The sequence below is a fragment of the Cydia strobilella genome, chromosome Z, assembly GCF_947568885.1.
Source record: "Cydia strobilella chromosome Z, ilCydStro3.1, whole genome shotgun sequence".
In the NCBI taxonomy this organism is placed as follows: Eukaryota; Metazoa; Arthropoda; class Insecta; order Lepidoptera; family Tortricidae; genus Cydia; species Cydia strobilella.
In genome coordinates, this window is record NC_086068.1 from 58,780,609 (window position 1) to 58,803,377 (window position 22,769).

The 22,769-nt window shown below is 36.9% G+C and overlaps 1 protein-coding gene and 2 non-coding genes across 7 annotated transcripts; all 3 read left to right on the forward strand.

The window, feature by feature from the left end:
* Positions 1-614: 614 nt before the first annotated feature.
* Positions 615-22,595, forward strand: LOC134755190 (tRNA N(3)-methylcytidine methyltransferase METTL6). Of its 5 annotated transcripts, XM_063691703.1 has the most exons (16): positions 615-1,395; positions 1,563-1,717; positions 3,460-3,666; positions 4,951-4,974; positions 5,578-5,628; positions 6,375-6,418; positions 6,999-7,042; positions 7,635-7,681; positions 9,119-9,283; positions 10,264-10,314; positions 10,487-10,530; positions 11,704-11,750; positions 13,181-13,345; positions 15,321-15,375; positions 17,770-17,813; positions 22,499-22,595. In XM_063691703.1, the coding sequence occupies exons 1-3, from the start codon at positions 737-739 to the stop codon at positions 3,462-3,464; spliced, it is 819 nt and encodes a 272-aa protein (XP_063547773.1). In that variant the 5' UTR covers positions 615-736; the 3' UTR covers positions 3,465-3,666; positions 4,951-4,974; positions 5,578-5,628; positions 6,375-6,418; positions 6,999-7,042; positions 7,635-7,681; positions 9,119-9,283; positions 10,264-10,314; positions 10,487-10,530; positions 11,704-11,750; positions 13,181-13,345; positions 15,321-15,375; positions 17,770-17,813; positions 22,499-22,595. The 5 variants fall into 5 exon arrangements, with proteins under 5 accessions (XP_063547773.1, XP_063547772.1, XP_063547774.1 ...); XM_063691702.1 differs by lacking the exon at positions 10,487-10,530; XM_063691704.1 differs by lacking the exons at positions 10,487-10,530; positions 17,770-17,813.
* On the forward strand, positions 5,431-5,515 carry LOC134755271 (small nucleolar RNA snR60/Z15/Z230/Z193/J17). The gene has a single exon (XR_010129026.1). It is a non-coding gene; the product is annotated as a small nucleolar RNA snR60/Z15/Z230/Z193/J17 (small nucleolar RNA).
* LOC134755273 (small nucleolar RNA snR60/Z15/Z230/Z193/J17) lies at positions 10,117-10,201 on the forward strand. Its single transcript, XR_010129027.1, has one exon. It is a non-coding gene; the product is annotated as a small nucleolar RNA snR60/Z15/Z230/Z193/J17 (small nucleolar RNA).
* Positions 22,596-22,769: the final 174 nt, after the last annotated feature.

A 22,769-nucleotide genomic window follows, 5' to 3' on the forward strand; every position in this document is an offset into this window, starting at 1 on the left:
AGTGTCAATTCAATTCATTCTTTCTTCCAGTGTTGCCAACTTGGCATAATTGGTGCCAGATATGGCATAATTTCACACTCTCTGGCATCGAAAATTTCCATTTAGCATCTGGCATCTTTTTTAGCATAATTTAGTGAATCAAGTGATTATGTCCCTAAGCCAAGTTTGAAACTTACTTGTCAGTGATAGACAATCCATGGCACAACCGTCGAAGGAAATTTTATACATACGAGGAATTATAATAAGCCGCACCGCACCGCGACCTTTTTTTCATACGCGTTACTAATTAAATTGTCAATCAGATTGTGCGAAAAAATTGTCTCGTCTACACCCACTAATCTTTTTGTGTTATCTATGGTATAGTCAATGTCATGTCATATGTCATAATGGCCGGTTTTTAGTTACCTATAATATTTTAGCATCTTTTTTAGCACATTTCAAAATTATTTAGCATATTTATGGCATAATTTAGACATAAATCTGGCATTTTTTCAAATTCTGAGTTGGCAACACTGCTTTCTTCAAAGAGCATATAATCAGTACGTTCTATCTTTCTTCTTTGCGTCGCGGTAGGCATCGGTCGGTCGGTCGCCCTCAGAAAACTTTTTGTAAGTTCTTTGGATATTATAGTGTTTTTAACTTAGATTTATTTGAAATAGAGCCGTCAACGTATAGCTATACAGCGTTTAAATCAATCGCTGTAACTTTTGTGTGAAAATACTAAATAAAACGCGTGATGCAAACTGATGAAAAAGACGTGTTCGGTCACCGCTTGAAACAGCTCACCGACGAAGAGAAGCAGCGTTTAGAAGCGCAAAACTCCCGCTTAATAACCGAAGCGAAGGCTCAAAAGCTCGAACGCGACGCCAAGCGCCACTGGGACATTTTTTACAAGCGAAACGAGACCAAGTTCTTCCGCGACCGCCATTGGACCACGCGCGAATTCCAGGAGCTAATTAACTTCGATCCAGAGCAGAAAATCACATTCTTAGAGCTCGGTTGCGGCGTCGGCAACATGCTGTTCCCTTTAGTGGAAGAAGGGTTCGATAATTTCTATTTCTACGCGTGCGATTTTTCGCCGCGTGCTGTCGAGTTCGTAAAGAATAATAAGCTCTATGATCCTAGCAAGATGACTGCTTTTTGCGCTGATTTGACTACTGACGAGTTGTTCGAGAACGTTCCGGAAGCCAGCGTGGATATAGCTAGCCTTATTTTCGTCCTGTCTGCCATTCAGCCGGCATGCTGGGAGATAGTGGCTAAGAACGCATTGAGAGTTCTTCGCCCGGGCGGGATTTTGCTGTTTAGAGACTACGGTCGCTACGATATGGCTCAGTTGAGATTCAAACCTGGGCACAAGATTGCTGAGAATTTCTATATGCGGCAAGATGGAACTAGGTAATAATACCTTACTTTAACATTAGCGTAGCTTAACTTCTCAAGTCATCATCACAATGTTGTTCGTATGAAACGGCTACCTTTTCTCTGCAGCTGACTGCTCCCTTAATTTCTCAGTTACCAAAACAGAATGTAATTCTCTTTAGTAAACATACCCTTAATTTCAGGAGCTACTATTTCAATGAAGAAGAACTGGCGTCTCTGTTCACCGATGCGGGCTTCGAGATCCTCACCAACAGCTATGTGCAGCGGAGAACCGTCAACTTCAAGGAGGGTGTGGACGTGCCTAGGATCTTTGTGCAGGGGAAATTTAGGAAGAAGGGTATGTCGCATGCTGCTTAAAGAATTTTATCTCCTGAAATGGGTTGACCATACTTTGTCAAACTAAAAAGCTGCTAATTCTTTGGACTTACTTGACGTTTTAGTTTGACAAACACAGTGACCAGGGTTTACACACACCATGTGTTTTTTCCAGTCTCGCAAGCATGGTCAACTCTTTTAAGGGTTTCGTAGTCACCTAGAAACCCTTATAGTTACGCCATGTCTGTCTGTCTGTCCGAGGCTTTGCTCCATGATCGTTAGTGCTAGAAAGCTGCAATTTGGCATGGATACATTAATCATTCATTGCGACAACGGTAAAATAAAAAGTATAAAAATATTTATTTATTATTATTTATTTGATACACTAGCAGCTCTTGGAGCTGATGCGTGTATATCGAGCACAAAATACAAAAAAAATTTAGCGTATACAAAATGTTTTATTTTGAATTTTTTTTGCTTTATCCCAATAGTGTGGGATATCGTTGGATAGGTCTTTCAAAACGAATACGGGTCTCCAAAAACAATTATTTGATATACCTAATTACATTTTCGGAAATAATCGCTCCGAAAGAGAAAAAAATATGTGGTCCTCTAGATTTTGAACCATGGGTCCAAAAAATATGAAAAAACTCGTGAAACAAAAGCTTAATAAATACTTTCAATGAAAACTATAGCAAACATGATCGGTCAAGTCGTTTTAGGAGTCTGCCACACTTAGATTTGTGTATAATTTTTTTATTTCTAATTGGGAAATTTTGCAATGCCTCCGGCTCATACTAGAACTGTTGCCACATATTCACACACATATTCGAAATAACAGCGTCCGTTGCTGAAAACCTTTGGGGCTGCTGTGCCCCGAAGCCTCTTTGGCACAGACATCAGCTGAGCCACCTTCCATTTCAATTAGTTTGTAATACTTTGTAAGCATTATCGTGTACTTTTATTATGTACCTATGTTACAACTTCTTAAATAAACGTCTTTTATTTATTTATTTATCTTCTGGAGATAGACGTTTAAACAAACTTTGACACATCTTTTACTGTTGTTACATTGGCCTGTTTTATTGTAGATAGTCGTTTTTTTAAGGATGTTAGATCCATGATTATATTTAGTTGTGACCATGGGCATGCTATTTTTCCATTTTTTTTTTAAGTATAGTAATCAGTAGTTTTTTGGCAGCTTTGTGTAGGAATTGATATATTTTTTTTTGCATTTGAAAACATGAAAATTTGTGAACATTTGTGGATTAATCATAGTCTAGTATCTAGTTCGTATGGGTAGTCAAGTCTGTTGTACAGTCGCCATGGTACTCAATATATATATCTGATGGCGACTGTATTAGACTTACTAATACCTTGAAAAAAAAACATTGAGGCGAACCTCATTTAAAGTTTAGAAAGTAGTATGTAAAGATATCATTATCAATAACATGTCTGCTGAGCTATAACAGGGTTATTTCGATCCCATGCAAACGGTAATTGTATTAAAGTTGCTTGCAACATACTTTAACCTTTCAAGACCTGGACCCATATTCTAGTAAATATAGTTAATATGGCTACCCAGGGAGCCGACGGGTCTTGAATGAAGAAATATAAACTGGCAAATTTTTTTTAATGATGAAAAATGCTAACCATTGATGTACCTGATTTTTGCATGTATATTAGCTCTATCTGAATTAATATGAACAGTAGAGGAATATTATGTCTATCTGGACATCTTTTAATGCAAAATGCTTGTTTCAGACTGAGAGTTGCCGAGAAGATGTGTGAAAAGTGGAAGGCGCAAGACCACAGGGCCCTCCACCAACTAGATGGTAGTTAAGAAGGCCACCTCAGGCAAACTAAATCAAGCGGTGAGGGCTACGGGAGTAATCACAGGAGCTGCAAAACCAAGTGGTCATGATCCTCAGTAAAGAAGTGTGACTAAACAGGAAGGATTATATTCCATGGGTATGTAATGTAGTACTTGTTTTTGCACATTTGCTATATGTTTTTTTAGGGACATTATGTCCTTGCCTGTGACGTTTCTTCGGTGACATGGTTAGGAGTATTCCACGGGCTGTCCCGTACAAACGCATTGTATTTCCTGTGTTGCGACTGTTTTTTCAGCGTTTAAAGCGGATCATTATTTTTCTGTGCATATTTTTGACCGATTGTCACAGAAAAGGAAACTCTTATATCTGCAAATCATGAGAAAATTCGCGTTCGCACGGGACAACGGTAGACAATTTCGTGGAATGCTCCGTTAATTTATTGTGTACCTTGTTAGAATGCACGAAGGTTGATAATCTCTGTCCACCCGAACTTTGCACAAACTTGACAGTAAGAATTCATCCCTATAAACTATACTTGGCATGAAACACTATAGTTTGAATCTTCTCAAATGATTTTTACGGCAAAGACACTAATCTGTTAAACAAAAGACATTGTTTCTTTTGGGTGAGCGCGTGGCCATTGTGCCTGAGCGTGTGCTGAGACAACGGCCACGCGCTCAATCACAATAAAAAAAAAAATGAGAAGATTCAAACTATACTGGGCTGTAGCTGCGCGAGTCAGTTGAAGTCTTTAGCGGTCAAATGTTTAAAGATGTGTGAGCCTGAGATTTTAGTTTGATCAGCTTGTTAGTAATTATTGTAGTAAATTATTTAGAAATTCATACCTATTGTATTTAAAAAAGTACAATTTTTATATGCTTAGTCCGACAAGAAATTGTAGAAAATAAATGAGGGCGCCACTTTCTACGTAACTGTCACATTTTTGACGTAAAATACTTAAACATGGCAACAATTAGTATGGAATATTTTTAGTTTTATTTTATTTAATTTCTACTATTTTTTGTCGCACTATATATGTTTATTTTTTTTAAAACAACTAGCATGCTGTATATCTCGTAGATTGGACCTAAGTTTGGTTAGATGTATTATTGCATCATGAGCATGGTACAAACAATACCAGTCATGATGACAGCGCAGTGCAGCTGAGACCCTCGGACACCTCACAAAAATGTTTACACAGATAGTTAACTCCAGTGTGACTGCGGTGTTCCAGTATAAAGTATGACTAGGCTGAGTGAATAAATGACTGAATGAATGAGTTGCAATAGTTTAGGGCCATTCTTGTGAGATCTGATGCACAAATTGCTCTAAAGCAGACTGAACTGGTTAAGTTTTTTGTTTTGTGTTTATACTATATCTTGTATTGTTGTGATTGTAATTTTTTATTTACTCTTTACAGGTACTAACGTGGCTCCTCTGCATGGTGAGTAATTGCTGTTTATTTTTCTGTTTTGTTCTTAAGTCTCCGGCAAGCTCGGCCGAATTGCACCTTCCCATACAAACGTAGTTACATTCTCATTTTAAAACTGCATCTTGGATTGTAATGAAACTGCACATACAATGACATGAGGTATATCCAGGTCTGAAATTAGTTTATATAGCTCCAGTTTATAAAACAAACGAAATAGAAACGAAATTTTGTATGAAAAACTTAAATTCAATGTATTTTTTTAACTATGGTATCTGAAGCTACATAAACTAATTACAGACATAGATATACCTTATCCTATTGTAAGTACAAAGCAATCTAGCTAGTCGTTTTAAAATGAGAGCGGAACTACGTTTGTATGGAGAACCGAGCTTGCCGGAGACCATAATTTCTTGTAATATGTGACGCATATCGTCAAAAAATATGTTGGTTGAAAATGTTGAATTAAAATCCGATTAAATGATGACTTCATAGTTCAGCTGAATGTTTTGATGTATACTCTGCTTATGTCTTTCGCTCCTATCTGATAATCGTATCTACATAACGGAGCTATACACATATGAGTATGCGATTTATTTACATACATTTTCTTTGCAGAAACATGAGAAAGAATACCAGCCAATGGAGACTACTGAGCACTTTCGATCGGTGATTATATTTTTTATTATACAAGAGTTAATTATTAATATAATTATACAAAAAAATATTGGTTACCAATGACGGAATATAAAATAGACTAAAAACCGGCCAAGTGCGACTCGGACTCGCGCACTAAGGGTTACGTACCATTACGCTTAAAATCGGCAAAAAATTACACGTTTGTTGTATGGGAGCCCCACTGAAATCATTATTTTATTCTGTTTTTAGTATTTGTTGTTCTAGCGGCAACAGAAATACATTATCTGTGAAAATTTCAGCTGTCCAGCTATCACGGTTCTTTAGATACAGCCTGGTGACAGACGGACAGACAGCGAAGTCTTAGTAATAGGGTCCCGTTTATACCCTTTGGGTACGGAACCCTAAAAAATCAAAGTCTAGAGTAATAAAGTTTAAACAAAATCCAATTACTTTTTACAACAACAAAATTAATATTTAGGTGGGGCTTCCATACAACAAACGTGATTTTTTTGGCCGTTTTTTTGCGTAATGGTACGGAACCCTTCGTGCGCGAGTCCAACTTTCACTTGGCCGGTTTTTTTTTAAATAAGATTTGTAATATGATGAATTTTGATAGGGACATCTGATTATGATGCTGTTAACATAACTATCCCTACTGATTAGTTTTTATTTTTGAATAATTGTTATTTTATTTTGAATAATTGTTATTTTATTTTTGAATAATTGTTATTTTATTTTTGAAAGTGCTTTATTCATTATTTTGTATTTGGTTGCAGACGGCAATGGTTTGAAGATCGGTACTAGCTGATATTTCCTTTAGGTAAGTTTTAACGCTCTTTAATAAATAAATAAATCATTTCGTATTTAAAATAAACTTTTGTAGAAAAGAGTAGTCAGAATAAAAAAGTAATTGGATTTTGTTTAAACTTCATTTTCTAGACTGATTTTTTACGGTTCCGTACCCAAAGGGTAAAAACGGGACCCTATTACAAAGACTCCGCTGTGTCTGTCTGTCTGTCTGTCCGTCTGTCACCAGGCTGTATCTCGTGAACCGTGATAGAAAGAGAGTTGGAAATTTCACTAATGATGTATTTCTGTTGCTGCTATAACAACAAATACTAAAAACAGAATAAAATAAATATTTAAGTGGGGGGCTCCCATACAACAAACGTGATTTTTTTGCCGTCTTTTGCGTAATGGTACGGGCACCCTTCGTGCGCGAGTCCAACTTTCACTTGGCCGGTTTTTTTTAATAAGATTTCTAATATGATGATTTTTGATAGGGACATCTGATTATGATGCTGTTAACATAACTATCCCTACTGATTAGTTTTTATTTTTGAATAATTGTTATTTTGTTTTTGATGATGCTTTATTCATTATTTTGTGTTTGGTTGCAGAGGGCAATGGTTTGAAGAGCGGTACTTGCAATTATTTCCTCTTGGTAAGTTTTAAGACTGCTTAATAAATAAATAAATCATTTCGTATTATTTAAATAGTTTTGTAGAAAAGAGTAGTTTCAAAATAAAAAGTCATTGGATTTTGTTTAAACTTTATTATTCTAGACTGATTTTTTATAACATGTGCCATTTTCAACCAAAAGGGTACTTATTGTCGCTTGTCAGTGAGGCGCTATTTCCATATATCTTCAATTATTAAAATTATAAATATTAAAAGGGACCTTATTGTCAATGGCGCTTACGCCGCACAGCGTCGCGCGGCATTTTATTTATATCGGAGCATCGTTTATAATGGCGTAAGCGCCATCGACAATAAGGTCCCTTTTTATAGAAAATACCACATTTATTTGATAGAAGATACAAATAAAAGTGTGACAGTGGTAGAAACAAGACAACTAAAAGAACTTTGACCCGAATACAGCGGCTATGTGCATGATGACTTGACCTTCAGGTCTCCCTCAACAGAGAGAACCCAAACTACACTGTTGACCACCCTTACGTCTGATTTACCAATTGAAATCGAGTATTAAGTTAGTTTGCATACTTTATATTAACAAAGTTTTTCTTTGTTTAAAGGTATTCATCAGAAGCGGGACCATAACTTTACTGCTTAAACATTGGAGGTAAGAACAATTTTTTTTAATACATTTCCTTGAATAATTAAACACATTTAATCCCTGAGGGGTCATCTACTCGTATTAACTACATCACACGTTTAGGGTAGGGAGGGGGGTCAAGAAAATGTGACATGTTGTGACAAGGGGGAGGGGGAGTCACAAACTTTGTGACGTCACTTTAACTTCGCTTGTTTCCACACACTGGATTTTTTGTATTTGCTGTACAGTTAAATAATATTGTTTTACTATGATAAGTCGCTCTTTCATGTGTTTTTTTTTGTTCCTAATCGATTTCATGACATAAAATTATTAATATTGCTTTTATAAAAAAAAAATTGTTATTAAAATATTATTGTTATTAGTATTGTCTTCGGTTACCGCGATAGTTACTCAAATACTCACCACCACGACCACCAACGCTGTAAAGGGTTCGAAACGTCGGGATGTGTTATAAATTCAATATTGTTTCTTGTTTCATAATATAAAAAAAATACTTTATATAATGCGTTTTCATAGTTTTATTTCAAAATAATGATAGTTTATTTAATTTGCTGATTTCGTTGAAGACAAAATTGCAAAATATGTGACGTCACACCAGGGGGCGGAGGGGTTTGCCAAATGTGACCAGGTGTGACAAGGAGGGGGCAGGGGTAAAAAAAATCGTCAAAATCTGTTCAGTAGTTTCATCTTGACAGACAGTAGGTATCCCGCGCTCGCCAATCCGGACGCCCAGTAAGCCGGCAATGTGGTTGGCCGGTCGAAATAATTAGCAGATGGCGCCAGCATAGCTTGCCCTGTCAATCCCTAAAATTGTGTAAATTTTTTGTTTTTTTAATGCCCTGGATGTCAGCCCTTTTAGCCAAATCTCATAGAAAAAGGGGCAAGCTATGATGGTGCCATCTCTGCAAACCTTTGACAGGTTGCTAACCCCATTAGCAACTCACGTGACCCGAATTTAGGCAGTTTATTTATGGGGGTTTTCTGAAAAAATGTTACCATTTACTTTTCTTCGAAATACCATTATGTTTTGAGTTATTTAGACTCAGAATTACGAGTACTGTTGAATGAGACAATGAAAAAAAGTGTCTCCAGTTTTTCATACAAATTTTGGGTGTCAGTTTTGTAACGTTCCATACAAAATGTATGTGAAAATGCGTTTCAAAAATGTCATTTTTTGGTAACATTTTTTTTTTCTTTTTAAATCGATAGTCCTCGTGAATCTGAGTAGAAATAGCCACAAAGTTGATGGATTTTCGAAAAAAAGTTAATGGTACCCTTATACAGCCGAACGCCGGATTACAGAGCGACTGCATTTGATATGTATAATTTGTGACGTTTTCAATCAATAGGTACCACATAATTGCTTGTATCTTTATACGAGAAACCTGTCAGAGCGTCCTTTTGGTAAACGGCATATTTATTGTCTTTTTTTTTATGTAATAGGAAGCAGACGACCCGACCCGCCTGATGGAAGCAATCATCGCCCATGGACTTAAACATCAGAGGAGCCACGGCATTTGGGCAACCTTTGAGAACCCTAAATACCATGCTTCTTGAAGAACAGAACCACAGTCCACATGTCATAGCGCAAGGGAAACGCTTCAGAAGGTACTTTCCACAACTTGCACATTCTGGGCTTTTGCCCAGCACGAACGATACTCGCTTGTTTTGTTGTCTATACAGGGTAACTAAAAAATAAGTGCATTCCCGTTGTCAGGGAGGTTTTGGGATTATACTGAGCAACTTTTACTATGGGATCAACCACGATATCGCAAAAAAAAAAATTCACCCTCCCATAGAAAATGGACCAGCCAAAATGTGTGACAGCCAAATTTTTTTTTGCGATTTCGTGGTTGGTCCCACAGTAAAAGTTGCTCAGTATAATCCCAAAATCTCCCTGGCAACGGGAATGCACATATTTATTAGCCGCCCTGTATAAATCTAATAATTCGGCAATTCCAGCAATTCGCCTTGGAAAAATTTCAGGTGCCGAATTACCGAGCGCCTACTGTATATGTGCCGTTCTCAATCAAAGGGGTACTTATTGTCGGTTGTCAATAAGTGTCATTCTCATTTTAAAACTGCATCTTGGATTGTAATGAAACTTTGCACATACAATGACATGAGGTATATCTAGGTCTGAAATTAGTTTATATAGCTCCAGTTTATAAAACAAACGAAATAGAGCAAAAACAGGTTTTGTATGAAAAACTTAAATTCGATGTATTTTTTTAATTGGTATCTGAAGCTACATAAACTAATTACAGGCATAGATATACCTTATCCTATTGTAAGTACAAAGCAATCTAGCTAGTCGTTTTAAAATGAGAGCGGAACTACGTTTGTATGGAGAACCGAGCTTGCCGGAGACCATAATTTCTTGTAATATGTGACACATTATATCGTCAAAAAATATGTTGGTTGAAAATGTTGAATTAAAATCCGATTAAATGATGACTTCATAGTTCAGCTGAATGTTTTGATGTATACTCTGCTTATGTCTTTCGCTCCTATCTGATAATCGTATCTACATAACGGAGCTATACACATATGAGTATGCGATTTATTCACATACATTTTCTTTGCAGAAACATGAGAAAGAATACCAGCCAATGGAGACTACTGAGCACTTTCGATCGGTGATTATATTTTTTATTATACAAGAGATAATTATTAATATAATTATACAAAAAAAGATTGGTTGGTATGATGCTGTTACCATAACTATCCCTACTGATTAGTTTTTATTTTTGAATAATTGTTATTTTGTTTTTGATGATGCTTTATTCATTATTTTGTGTTTGGTGGCAGAGGGCAATGGTTTGAAGAGCGGTACTTGCAATTATTTCCTCTTGGTAAGTTTTAAGACTGCTTAATAAATAAATAAATCATTTCGTATTATTTAAATAGTTTTGTAGAAAAGAGTAGTGTCAAAATAAAAAGTCATTGGATTTTGTTTAAACTTTATTATTCTAGACTTTGATTTTTTAAAACATGTGCCATTTTCAACCAAAAGGGTACTTATTGTCGCTTGTCAGTGAGGCGCTATTTCCATATAGCTTCAATTACTAGTCCAGTTCTTTCAACACGTTCACTGTCCCAATCTGAATTGTCAACTGTACGGCTATTTAATAGAGGCTTGCAGTGACCCATATACGGGGCACACAGTTAACGTGTTAAGCTTTGGAGCGCTAACATTTAGCGTTGCTACACTTTTTTAGGTCCCAAAGGGTAAAAACGGGACCCTATTACTGACTCCGCTGTCCGTCTGTCACGGCTGTATCTCATGAACCGTGATAGCTAGACAACTAGACTACAACAAACGTGATTTCTTGCCGTTTTTTGCGTAATGGCACGGAACCCTTCGTGCGCGAATCCGACTCACACTTGTTTTGTTTGCACACCAAATTGATCAAGCTGTTTTCTTACCTCCGCCATTCTGTGTTGGCCTGGCCGCCATCTTGTCGACCCTAAACCATGAGGGGTCGAAATACTCTTTTTTTTCTCAATCGGAATCACAGCATGGTAAAAAGCAATTTAATTGAATATTCTTTTCGTAGTCTTCTTTTGTTCCCAAAAAATGTGACTGAGTGGAGGAATGTAATCTGTAGATAGAAAAAGATACAATAGCACTTGAATTTTATTATTTGGGGCATTTTCTATGAAAAGGGACCTTATTGTCAATGGCGCTTACGCCGCGCAGCGTCGCGCGGCATTGTATTTATATCGGAGCATCGTTTATAATGGCGTAAGCGCCATCGACAATAAGGTCCCTTTTTATAGAAAATACCACATTTATTTGATAGAAGATACAAATAAAAGTGCGACAGTGGTAGAAACAAGACAACTAAAAGAACTTTGACCCGAATACAGCGGCTATGTGCATGATGACTTGACCTTCAGGTCTCCCTCAACAGAGAGAACCCAAACTACACTGTTGACCACCCTTACGTCTGATTTACCAATTGAAATCGAGTATTAAGTATGTTTGCATACTTTATATTAACAAAGCTTTTCTTTGTTTAAAGGTATTCATCAGAAGCGGGACCATAACTTTACTGCTTAAACATTGGAGGTAAGAACAATTTTTTTTTTAATACATTTCCTTGAATAATTAAACACATTTAATCCCTGAGGGGTCATCTATTAACTACATCACACGTTTAGGGTAGGGAGGGGGGTCAAGAAAATGTGACATGTTGTGACAAGGGGGAGGGGGAGTCACAAACTTTGTGACGTCACTTTAACTTTGCTTGTTTCCACACACTGGATTTTTTGTATTCGCTGTACAGTTAAATAATATTGTTTTACTATGATAAGTCGCTCTTTCATGTGTTTTTTTTGTTCCTAATCGATTTCATGACATAAAATTACTAATATTGCTTTTATAAAAAAAAAATTGTTATTAAAATATTATTGTTATTAGTATTGTCTTCGGTTACCGCGATAGTTACTCAAATACTCACCACCACGACCACCAACGCTGTAAAGGGTTCGAAACGTCGGGATGTGTTATAAAGTCAATATTGTTTCGTGTTTCATAATAAAAAAAAATATACTCGATATAATGCGTTTTCATAGTTTTATTTCAAAATAATGATAGTTTATTTAATTTGCTGATTTCGTTGAAGACAAAATTGCAAAATATGTGACGTCACACCAGGGGGCGGAGGGGTTTGCCAAATGTGACCAGGTGTGACAAGGAGGGGGCAGGGGTAAAAAAATCGTCAAAATCTGTTCAGTAGTTTCATCTTGACAGACAGTAGGTATCCCGCGCTCGCCAATCCGGACGCCCAGTAAGCCGGCAATGTGGTTGGCCGGTCGAAATAATTAGCAGATGGCGCCAGCATAGCTTGCCCTGTCAATCCCTAGAATTGTGTAAAATTTTTGTTTTTTTTAATGCCCGGGATGCCAGCCCTTTAAGCCATATCTCATAGAAAAAGGGGCAAGCTATGATGGCGCCATCTCTGCAAACCTCTGACAGTTGCCAACCCCATTAGCAACTAACGAGACCCGATTTTGGGCAGTTTATTTATGGGGGTTCTCTGAAAAAATGGTACCATTTACTTTTCTTCGAAATAACATTATGTTTTGGGTTATTTAAGACTCAGAATTACGAGTACTGTTGAATGAGACAATGAAAAAAAGTGTCTCCAGTTTTGCATACAAATTTTGGGTGTCAGTTTTGTAACGTTCCATACAAAATGTATGTGAAAATGCGTTACAAAAATGTCATTTTTTGGTAACATTTTTTTTTCTTTTTAAATCGATAGTCCTCGTGAATCTGAGTAGAAATAGCCACAAAGTTGATGGATTTTCGAAAAAAAGTTAATGGTACCCTTATACAGCCGAACGACGGATTACAGAGCGACTGCATTTGATATGTATAATTTGTGACGTTTTCAATCAATAGGTACCACATAATTGCTTGTATCTTTATACGAGAAACCTGTCAGGGCGTCCTTTTGGTAAACGACATATTTATTGTCTTTTTTTATGTAATAGGAAGCAGACGACCCGACCCGCCTGATGGAAGCAATCATCGCCCATGGACTTAAACATCAGAGGAGCCACGGCATTTGGGCAACCTTTGAGAACCCTAAATACCATGCTTCTTGAAGAACAGAACCACAGTCCACATGTCATAGCGCAAGGGAAACGCTTCAGAAGGTACTTTCCACAACTTGCACATTCTGGGCAAAAACGAACGATGCCCGCTTGTTTTGTTGTCTATACAGGGTAACTAAAAAATAAGTGCGTTCCCGTTGTCAGGGAGGTTTTGGGATTATACTGAGCAACTTTTACTATGGGACCAACCACGATATCGCAAAAAAAAAATTCACCCTCATAGAAAATGGACCAGCCAAAATGTGTGACAGCCAAATTTTTTTTTGCGATTTCGTGGTTGGTCCCACAGTAAAAGTTGCTCAGTATAATCCCAAAATCTCCCTGGCAACGGGAATGCACATATTTATTATCCGCCCTGTATAAATTTAATAATTCGGCAATTCCAGCAATTCGCCTTAGGGGAAAAATTTCAGGTGCCGAATTACCGAGCGTCTACTGTATATGTGCCATTCTCAATCAAAATGGATTCTCAATCACTTATTGTCTGTTGTCAATAAGGCGGTATTTCTATATAGCTTCAATTTGGAATCGACCTTATCGACAACCGACAATGTGGTACCTTATGGTCAGTGATCGGAATAGGCAGAGTATAAATACCTAAACTTGGTAGAACAAAGTCATAAAGTGGAGACTGCCTTGCGATAACATTTTTTTCGGGACTAAAGTCCCGGAAACGTACGGAGTAAATAATATTGTTATAAATACGGTAAAAAACAATGCATTCCTCGTTTTTGTTCAATACAAGCAATAGGCGTAAAATAAAATAACCAATTTGTTTCTGCAACTTTCCATATATATTTCTTAAATCTAAATACACACATATTGTCAATTAAATGTTAGTTGCGAATATGATCCTGATTCTGACGACATATACTTAGATTTAAGAAATATACACAATCATTATTATTATTTTTTAATGTTATAAGCTTTATTGAAAAGATGATAAATAAAATTTACATTAATTGTATAAAACAATCATTGTACGTCGCGAGACACATTACAGAGAACAATAGTATTTTATACAATAGTGATATAATCAAGCTTTTCAATCTCGTACCTTAACTTAAGCAACTCAGCAAGCTTCGTTGCTTAAACACGGTACTCGACTGAAAAGCTCTCTATTATATCACTATTGTATAAAATACTATTGTTCTCTGTAATATGTCTCGCGACGTACAATGATTGTTTTATACAATTAATGTAAATTTTATTTATCATCTTTTCAATAAAGCTTATAACATTAAAAAATTATAATAATGATTATGTATATTTCTTAAATCTAAGTATATGTCGTCAGAATCAGGATCATATTCGCAACTAATATTTAATTGACAATATGTGTGTATTTAGATTTAAGAAATATATATGGAAAGTTGCAGAAACAAATTGGTTATTTTATTTTACGCCTATTGCTTGTATTGAACAAAAACGAGGAATGCATTGTTTTTTACCGTATTTATAACAATATTATTTACTCCGTACGTTTCCGGGACTTTAGTCCCGAAAAAAATGTTATCGCAAGGCAGTCTCCACTTTATGACTTTGTTCTACCAAGTTTAGGTATTTATACTCTGCCTATTCCGATCACTGCTTATGGTGGATATCATATACTTCAAGAAGTATCAAATAATGATAATTCAGTGATAATAATTCAATTCATAAACAATTAACTAAACTAAAACTACTATAAAACTAAAAATCTAAATCTAATATGGGCCCCCGTGGCATGGTGCCGAGGATGCTGGCAGCATTTCCTCGCTGGATCGCTATGCTCAAGCGTTGGGCGAGGAAGCTGCCAGCTCTCTTATCTCCGGTCCCATATCCCTTACCTTATGGTTGAGAACGTCACATATTAGATTTGTATAGATATTAATGATGATCTCGACCTTCAGGTCTCCCTCAACAGAGCGAACCCATAACACCATGTTGACCACACATACGTCTGATTTAATTCGACCCGTACATTATATACTTTACGCTTACCTTTAGTAGTAAAAAACATATTCTTTTGACACAGGTACTGAGGAGCGGAGACATGACAATACAGTAAATTGCGGAGAGGCTTCGTACAGGTACATATTCGTAGTGGGTTAAAAAAACCGGTCAAGTGCGAGTCGGACTTGCGCACCGAGGGTTCCGTACTTTTTTTATTATTTGTTGTTATAGCGGCAACAGAAATAAATCATCTGTGAAAATTTCAACTGTCTAGCTATCACGGTTCATGAGATACACCCTGGTGACAGACAGACAGACAGACGGACGGACAGCGGAGTCTTAGTAATAGGCTCCCGTTTTTACCCTTTGGGTACGGAACCCTAATTATCTACGATACAACTAACTAAATTAAGTCCTAAGCAAGCTCGGCCGAATTTCACCTTCCCATACAAACGGAGTTTCGTTCTCATTTTAAGACTACATGTTGGATTGTAATGAAATAGTTTTTTGGCCTAAAATTGTTCAACTTTGATGCCAAATATCTTGAAAACAACTGTCTGTAACTTGTTTTGTGAGCAAAATAAATAAAATAAAATAAAAGCCGAAGCTTTTTTTTTTTTTTTTTTAAATGAAAATGAAGCCTTTGCTGTTATATAATATGACTAGCTTTTGCCCGCGACTTCGTCTGCGTGGACGTAGTAACCCCAGCTAGAGTAAGAATAGCTCCTGGAGAAAGTCTCATAGCAATCATTCAATTTGAGCATAATATGCACACAAATATTAGGCAACTCATTAATTATCTCAATTCCACCATGATTCCACCCCGCTTTTCACCCTCTTAAGGGATGATTTTGCGGATAAAAACTATCCTATGTCCTTCCCCGGGACTCAAACTATCTCTACGCCAAATTTCAACTAAATCGGTTCAGCGGTTTAAGCGTGAAGAGGTAACACACAGACAGACAGACTTTCGCATTTATAATATTAGTATGGATTTAATAAGTTAAAATGATGACCCGACCATCAGGTCTCCCTCAACAGAGAGAACCCATTAAACCCTGTTGATAACTACACGTCTGAACAACTAATATGGTCAATTGATCAACCTATAGTTTAACCAATCAATCGATCAATCAATCAATGTTTTTATTTGTTAAACATAGGTAATAATAATAGCCTTTTATTCAGATCCACTTAACCTAGTAACATTAAACTGATTTTAACAAAAGATAAACATAAAAACTTATTCTAGTATTTGCTGCTTGCTTATTTTTTGTAGATCTGTTTGCCAATCGGCAAAGGCCTCCTCCAACCTTTTCCATTCCGATCTTTCCCGAGCGACTCTGTTCCACGTCACTCCTGCCACCTGTCTAATATCATCATCCCATCTTTTTCGTGGTCTACCACTCTTCCTTTTGCTGTTCCTGGGGTACCATCCTGTCACTTTCTTACTCCATTTATCATGACCTCTAATCATGTGCCCTGCCCATTTCCATTTGAGTCTCCTCATTTTCCGTGTTACATCTATGGTTTTTGTTTTATTTCTGATGACATGGTTTCTCAGTCTGTCTGATTTCTATTTAAGAAATCAGACAGAAATCAGAAACATAGGTACATAGGTGTTACAATAATTACTTAGAATCACTGTCTTACCAGCATCAGGTATACAAATTTGTTTGTGTTGTTAAGTTTAATAATAAATTGCATGCATAAATCTTACTCTAAACATTACATTATATTAAATTATTGTCTCTTTTATATTCGTCAATGGAGTAATACGCTTTGTTTGATAAGAATGCAAACTATTTAAAATGCTATTTGGTAAAATATTAAAAATTCTTGAAGCCATTCCAAAAAACACTTTTAAAGGGCCCACTGACTATCAGTCCGCCGGACGATATCGGCCTGTCACGTAGAACAAAAATTTGACAGTTCCGAACAAATGACAGGCCGATATCGTCCGGCGAACTGATAGTCTGTGGGCCCCTTTTGATAACAAGGCCGTGTTAGATGAGATAGTCTTGCTAATCTTCCCCTGTTCTCTTGTTAACCGGAGTAATATGTTTAATAGTAGATTGTTAACCAAGGGATGAAAGGCACTCATTCCTGCCGAGGTATTTTGGCGCTCGAACGCAGTGAGAGCGCCAATAGTCCGAGGCTGAAATGATGCGTTTCACCCGAGTTAAACACTCTACTTTTCATTTCGAATACGAGGAAAGTAAAATGCATTTTTTTTTTTAAACATGACCAAGTATAAACTTTCATAGTACTTTTTAAGTGTATTTTCAGTTAACAATTTAGCCTAAAGTGTCGTAATTTATGTAATAGAGAGTCAAATATCAAAATGGAAATTGTACAACAAATCCATTTGAACTCAAATTTCAATTGCTTATCGTAAAAAAAAATTAAAAATCGTACTTCGAACGTAAAATGCTCTAGTGCAGACACGTATCATTTTCTGCGCACCTTTTAGAACAACTATGATCCTTTTTCAGAGCATGAGAAATGAAAAATATATTTCTTTTTCGTAGGTATTATGCCGCCCTTCGTACAGAAGAATTCGTGATTTGATGAGGTTTGTACTTTTTTAACTTTCATTTTTGGCTCATCTCGCATAATTTGTGTTGCAATATCATTTTCGTCTACGACATTTCCTGCACCTACCTGTTCCGCATCCGCATTAAGCTCCGCATCGATTTTATGCGGATGCGGATGTTGATAATAATGCGGAAGTTCAACAAGATTTGTGTTACAATATCATTTGCGTCTACGACATTCCTGCACCTACCTGTTCCGCATCCGCATTAAGCTCCGCATCGATTTTATGCGGATGCGGATGGTGATAATAATGCGGAAGTTCAAGCAACATCCCTGATCCGAACGTCACCTTAAAGCAAATATCACCAACTGTCAAGAGTTCAGTGTTAAGGTTGTAATTTTACATATTCATTACTAATGTGCCTGCGGAAGGTTTCCAAAATTACGAAATTTGCCAGTTGAATGAGCTTCCAAAGTTTTATGGCGTATAAATTTTAACTTTTTGTAAAACAAAAAAAAATTCTTAGAACTTTTTTGAAAACTTCCCGCAAGTACAGCAATACAGTCGCCATCAGATATTTCGGAGCGGCCGTGGCGCTCAAAAATATCTGAACACCCACTATAGCGCCTTGACAATAGAAGCGTGTTCAGATATTTGTGAGCACCTCGGTCGCTCCGAAATATCTGATGGCGACCGTACATATCTATTCATAACTGCTTTTGATACAAATATCTTAACACGCTTCTAATTGTCAATGCGCTAGAATGGGTGTTCAGATATTTTTGAGCGCCACGGCCGCTCCGAAATATCTGATGGCGACCGTTTTCATAACTGCTTTTGATACTGGGCGAGCTTGTCAGAGACTGGGCACGGTGGCGAACTAATTACTGCTTCTCATTATACCGACACTAACCACATTTTCATACGCTTACTAACTATGTTAAGGGTTATGTTATGAAGTATTTCATGGCATAGGCGACCCGCCCGGCTACGCACGGGTGCAATGCTGATTTGATTTAAACTTTCACTATTTTTACTCATTATTATTTATCTCCACGGGACTTGATCGCGTAAAATAGTTTTAAATGAATAGAGTGCGTAAATAGTTGTCGGAGGTAAATTTAAAACTATTTTTCATTTCTCATGCTCTGAAAGAGGGTCATTGTTGTTCTAAAAGGTGCGCAGAAAATTATACGTGTCTGCACTAGAGCATTTTACGTTCGAAGTACGACTTTTTTAATTTTTTTACGATACGCAATTGAAATTTGAGTTTAAATGGATTTGTAATACATTTTTCATTTTGATATTTGACTCTCCATTCCATAAATAACGATACTTTTGTCTGAATTGTTAATTGAAAGTACCCTCAAGAAATACTATAAAAATGTATACTTAGTCATGTTTTAAAAAAAATACATGCATTTTACTTTCCTCGTATTCGAAATGAAAAGTAGAGTGTATAACTCGGGTGAAAGGCATCATTTCTGCCTCGGACTATTGGCGCTCTCACTGCATTCGAGCGCCAAAATACCTCGGCAGAAATGAGTGCCTTTCGTCCCTTGGTTAACAATCTACTATTACGCGATTAAGTCCCGTGGAGATAAATAGCAATGCTGATTTATTATACATTCAAACCTTCCTCTTGAATCACTATTTAAAAAAACCGCATCAAAATCCGTTGCGTAGTTTTAAATATCTAAGCATACATAGGGACAGACATCCATCCAGACAGCAGGAAGGGACTTTGTTTTATACTACAGCACCGGCCAATAATATCAATCACCTTTGAGTGTTTTTGTATGAGCTTGTATAAGGCATAGAGTAACTTATACTAGAGCGGTACTGTCATAGTAAATTTTGTAACCACAGTAAGATTTATAAAAATACGATAAAATGTATTTGAGGGCCTGTTTCACAATGTCCAAGTAAATTATTAGATAGCTAATTAACAAATAAATTAACTGGCAGATAAAATTTCCTACAAAAAACGCCAACGATGACTTTATTCGTCAGATAAGTGGCAAGTAGCTTATTCAGGACTTTACTTGGACATTGTGAAACAGGCCCTAATTATGGATAAATGAGTTTTTTTATTTGCATTAATTATTTTTTATGATTTTGACCCATGTTCCTTCACTGATATGCGTTAAAATTGTTAAATAACAAACGGAACCGTCAACGCCATCTATACGACAGTAGGCCAAAGCTAGTAGCGCCCTCTGATCGAGAATCAAATTTTCTTGATTTTCGAGGCACGTTTTTTCCTTAGACTGTATCCATCTATTCTATCTTTGTATAAGGTAAACAATATAGGTTAGTTTGTAGATTGCATATTTTACTAGTCATTTTATACAAATATATGTGTCGTATCCACCATAAGGTACCACATTGTCGCTTGTTGATAAGGTTGATTTCTAATTGAAGCTATATGGAAATAGCGCCTTACTGACAAGCGACAATAAGTACCCTTTTGGTTGAAAATGGTACATATGATGAATATTGCAATGAAATACTGTGAATTACAATAGGATACTGAGCATATTACTAAAAAACCTCTAGCAAAAAAATGAAGTAAACAATACATTAAAATAAAACCTCTATGAAAAAACCATTACATGAGACCAATTTTTCTCATCGCCCGTATAAAGGAATACAACTAGACTACCTAAAGCAGTGAGGTGGAAGTCACAAGTCTCAAATAAATAAATAAAAATCCCGTATAAACATGGTGATACGTTTATTGTCTTCGGTTACCGCGATAGTTACTCATGAAATAAAACTATGAAAACGGATTATATCGTGGTCATGGTGATATGTTATTGGCCGGTACTGTAGGTAGTGAAGTTATGCGGATGCGCGTACAAGGAAACTATGTATGTATTTGAAATAAATAATCGCGGCACACGATAGGATATATTGTTAAGTGGAAGTTAATACAACACAACTTGCCATAAACATGGGTTTACTGCAAGGCAAGGTTCGAGGCCAAACAGCCATTTCGCCTGATCAATATTTTTTGTGTTTTATGGAACAGCCAAAATATCTTTGTTTTTAGAAATTTGATCAGTAAAAGTTGTTGAAACTGAAATAACACCATCCATACTAATATTATAAATGCGAAAGTCTGTCTGTTTGTCTGTCTGTGTGTTACCTCTTCATGCTTAAACCGCTGAACCGATTTAGTTCGAATTTGGCGTAGAGATAGTTTAGTCCCGGGGAAGAACATAGGATAGTTTTTATCCCGAAAATCATCCCTTAAGAGGGTGAAAAGCGGGGTGGAATCATGGTGAAATTGAGATAATTAATGAGTTGCCTAATAATTTGTGTGCATATTATGCTCAAATTGAATGATTGCTATGACTTTCTCCAGGCGCTATTCTTACTCAGCTGGGGTTACTAAGTCCACGCAGACGAAGTCGCGGGCAAAAGCTAGTTTATAATTTTTTTGTATATACTATTTTTTTTAATTAAATAAATACATCAATATTATTTATGTCCAGTCCAATCCAATAAATCATTTGTTTCTCATAGCACTGGACGGGAAATTATAATAATTAATTAATTATCGCACATTTCCTCGACCTCCGAATGTACGGAATTGGCGCGCGGACAGTACTACCCACCGAGTTGTCTTTTGTATATGTGGCACAAGTTGGCGGCGCCAGTCGATAAATTAAACGGGTGCGTGGGCTGTAACGGGCAAACCTTCCGCGAGTACTTTCGCGGAGCGGTCGACAGATGTGGATGTAAATTCCCCCTAGGTATCGAGTTTAATTTCAATACCCAAGGCCTCAAATTTGTTCCCCTCGTCCCTCAACCGCCAATGCCCGTCTGACAAGGTCACCCAGTGTCTCCGGACACTGTCTGACCTTTGGGAGTACGGTCTTCCTGGCCGCACCCCCTGTACACAGACGGATAATAAAGTGGTCAAAACTGCCGCGCCAGCACACGTGGCTGGTGCGGTTATATGGACGCACGACACGGTAAACTAGACTTCAGTGAGGTTACGGTACGTCCAGGCTCATATTTCACCAACTGATAATTGTTACTGATCATAATTTCTTGTACATGTTTGGCTCGATAAGCAGATTGTACAGCGAGGTTCGAAATTACATGGAGAAATTATGATTCCTTTCATAATTTCTCCATGCAATTTCGAACCTCACTGTACCTAGCAAGGCACGGTGAATTGACACTGTCCGCGTGGTCAAACAGAGGCCAGAGGCCCTACCGCGAAAAACGCTGTACCTTTCCATGGCTCGAATATGCAAGAGCGATTGAGAGGCAGATATCGAAAGTTCGATTTACGTTTTTGCGGCAGGCCCTCTGATCTTGCCTAACTAATGCCGCTACTAGCGCCCCATTCGCGAATGGATCTTCAATTACTCGCGTGAATTTCGTTATACAGTCGCCATCAGATATATCGGAGCGGCGGAGGTGCTCACAAATATCTGAACACGCCTCTATTGTCAAGGCGTTAAGTGCGTGTTCAGATATTTTTGAGCACCTCCGCCGCTCCGATATATCTGATGGCGACTGTACAACGATGTGTAGTGCGAACACTTCGCGGATGACACGTTCGCCAGTTTTGGACGCACCGCACCCTTAATTCTTCCATTCATGGGTTCTAACTGCATGTATTCATATGTTGTTATCTGGTTCGTGTATTGATTATTTTGAATAGGCTTATTTATTATTAAAAATACATTTTTTATTTACAGGTACGGAACTCTACGGGACATATCGGAACCGAATGATATAATTTATAAATTTAATTTGATTGAATTTGATTTTTAAATTGGCATGTATTTAACAGATCACCAGATTTAGTAAAATTTAACACCAAAAAATTCGTTTTTACCACCAAAAATAATGAATGATCACCAAAATAAGAACTCCTATTTAATGAGAAATTATTCCCAAATTTGTACCATATTTTTATCCTTTTAAAACAAATAACACCAAAATAATCATTTTTAACCCATAAATTGT

What these genes read in the sequence shown, in the direction of transcription:
- LOC134755190 (XM_063691703.1), top strand. Translation starts at nt 737, where the DNA reads ATGCAAACTGATGAAAAAGACGTGTTCGGTCACCGCTTGAAACAGCTC. An exon ending in ATGCGGCAAGATGGAACTAG is followed by an intron (nt 1,396 to 1,562) that starts GTAATAATACCT and finishes CCTTAATTTCAG; the next exon opens with GAGCTACTATTTCAATGAAG.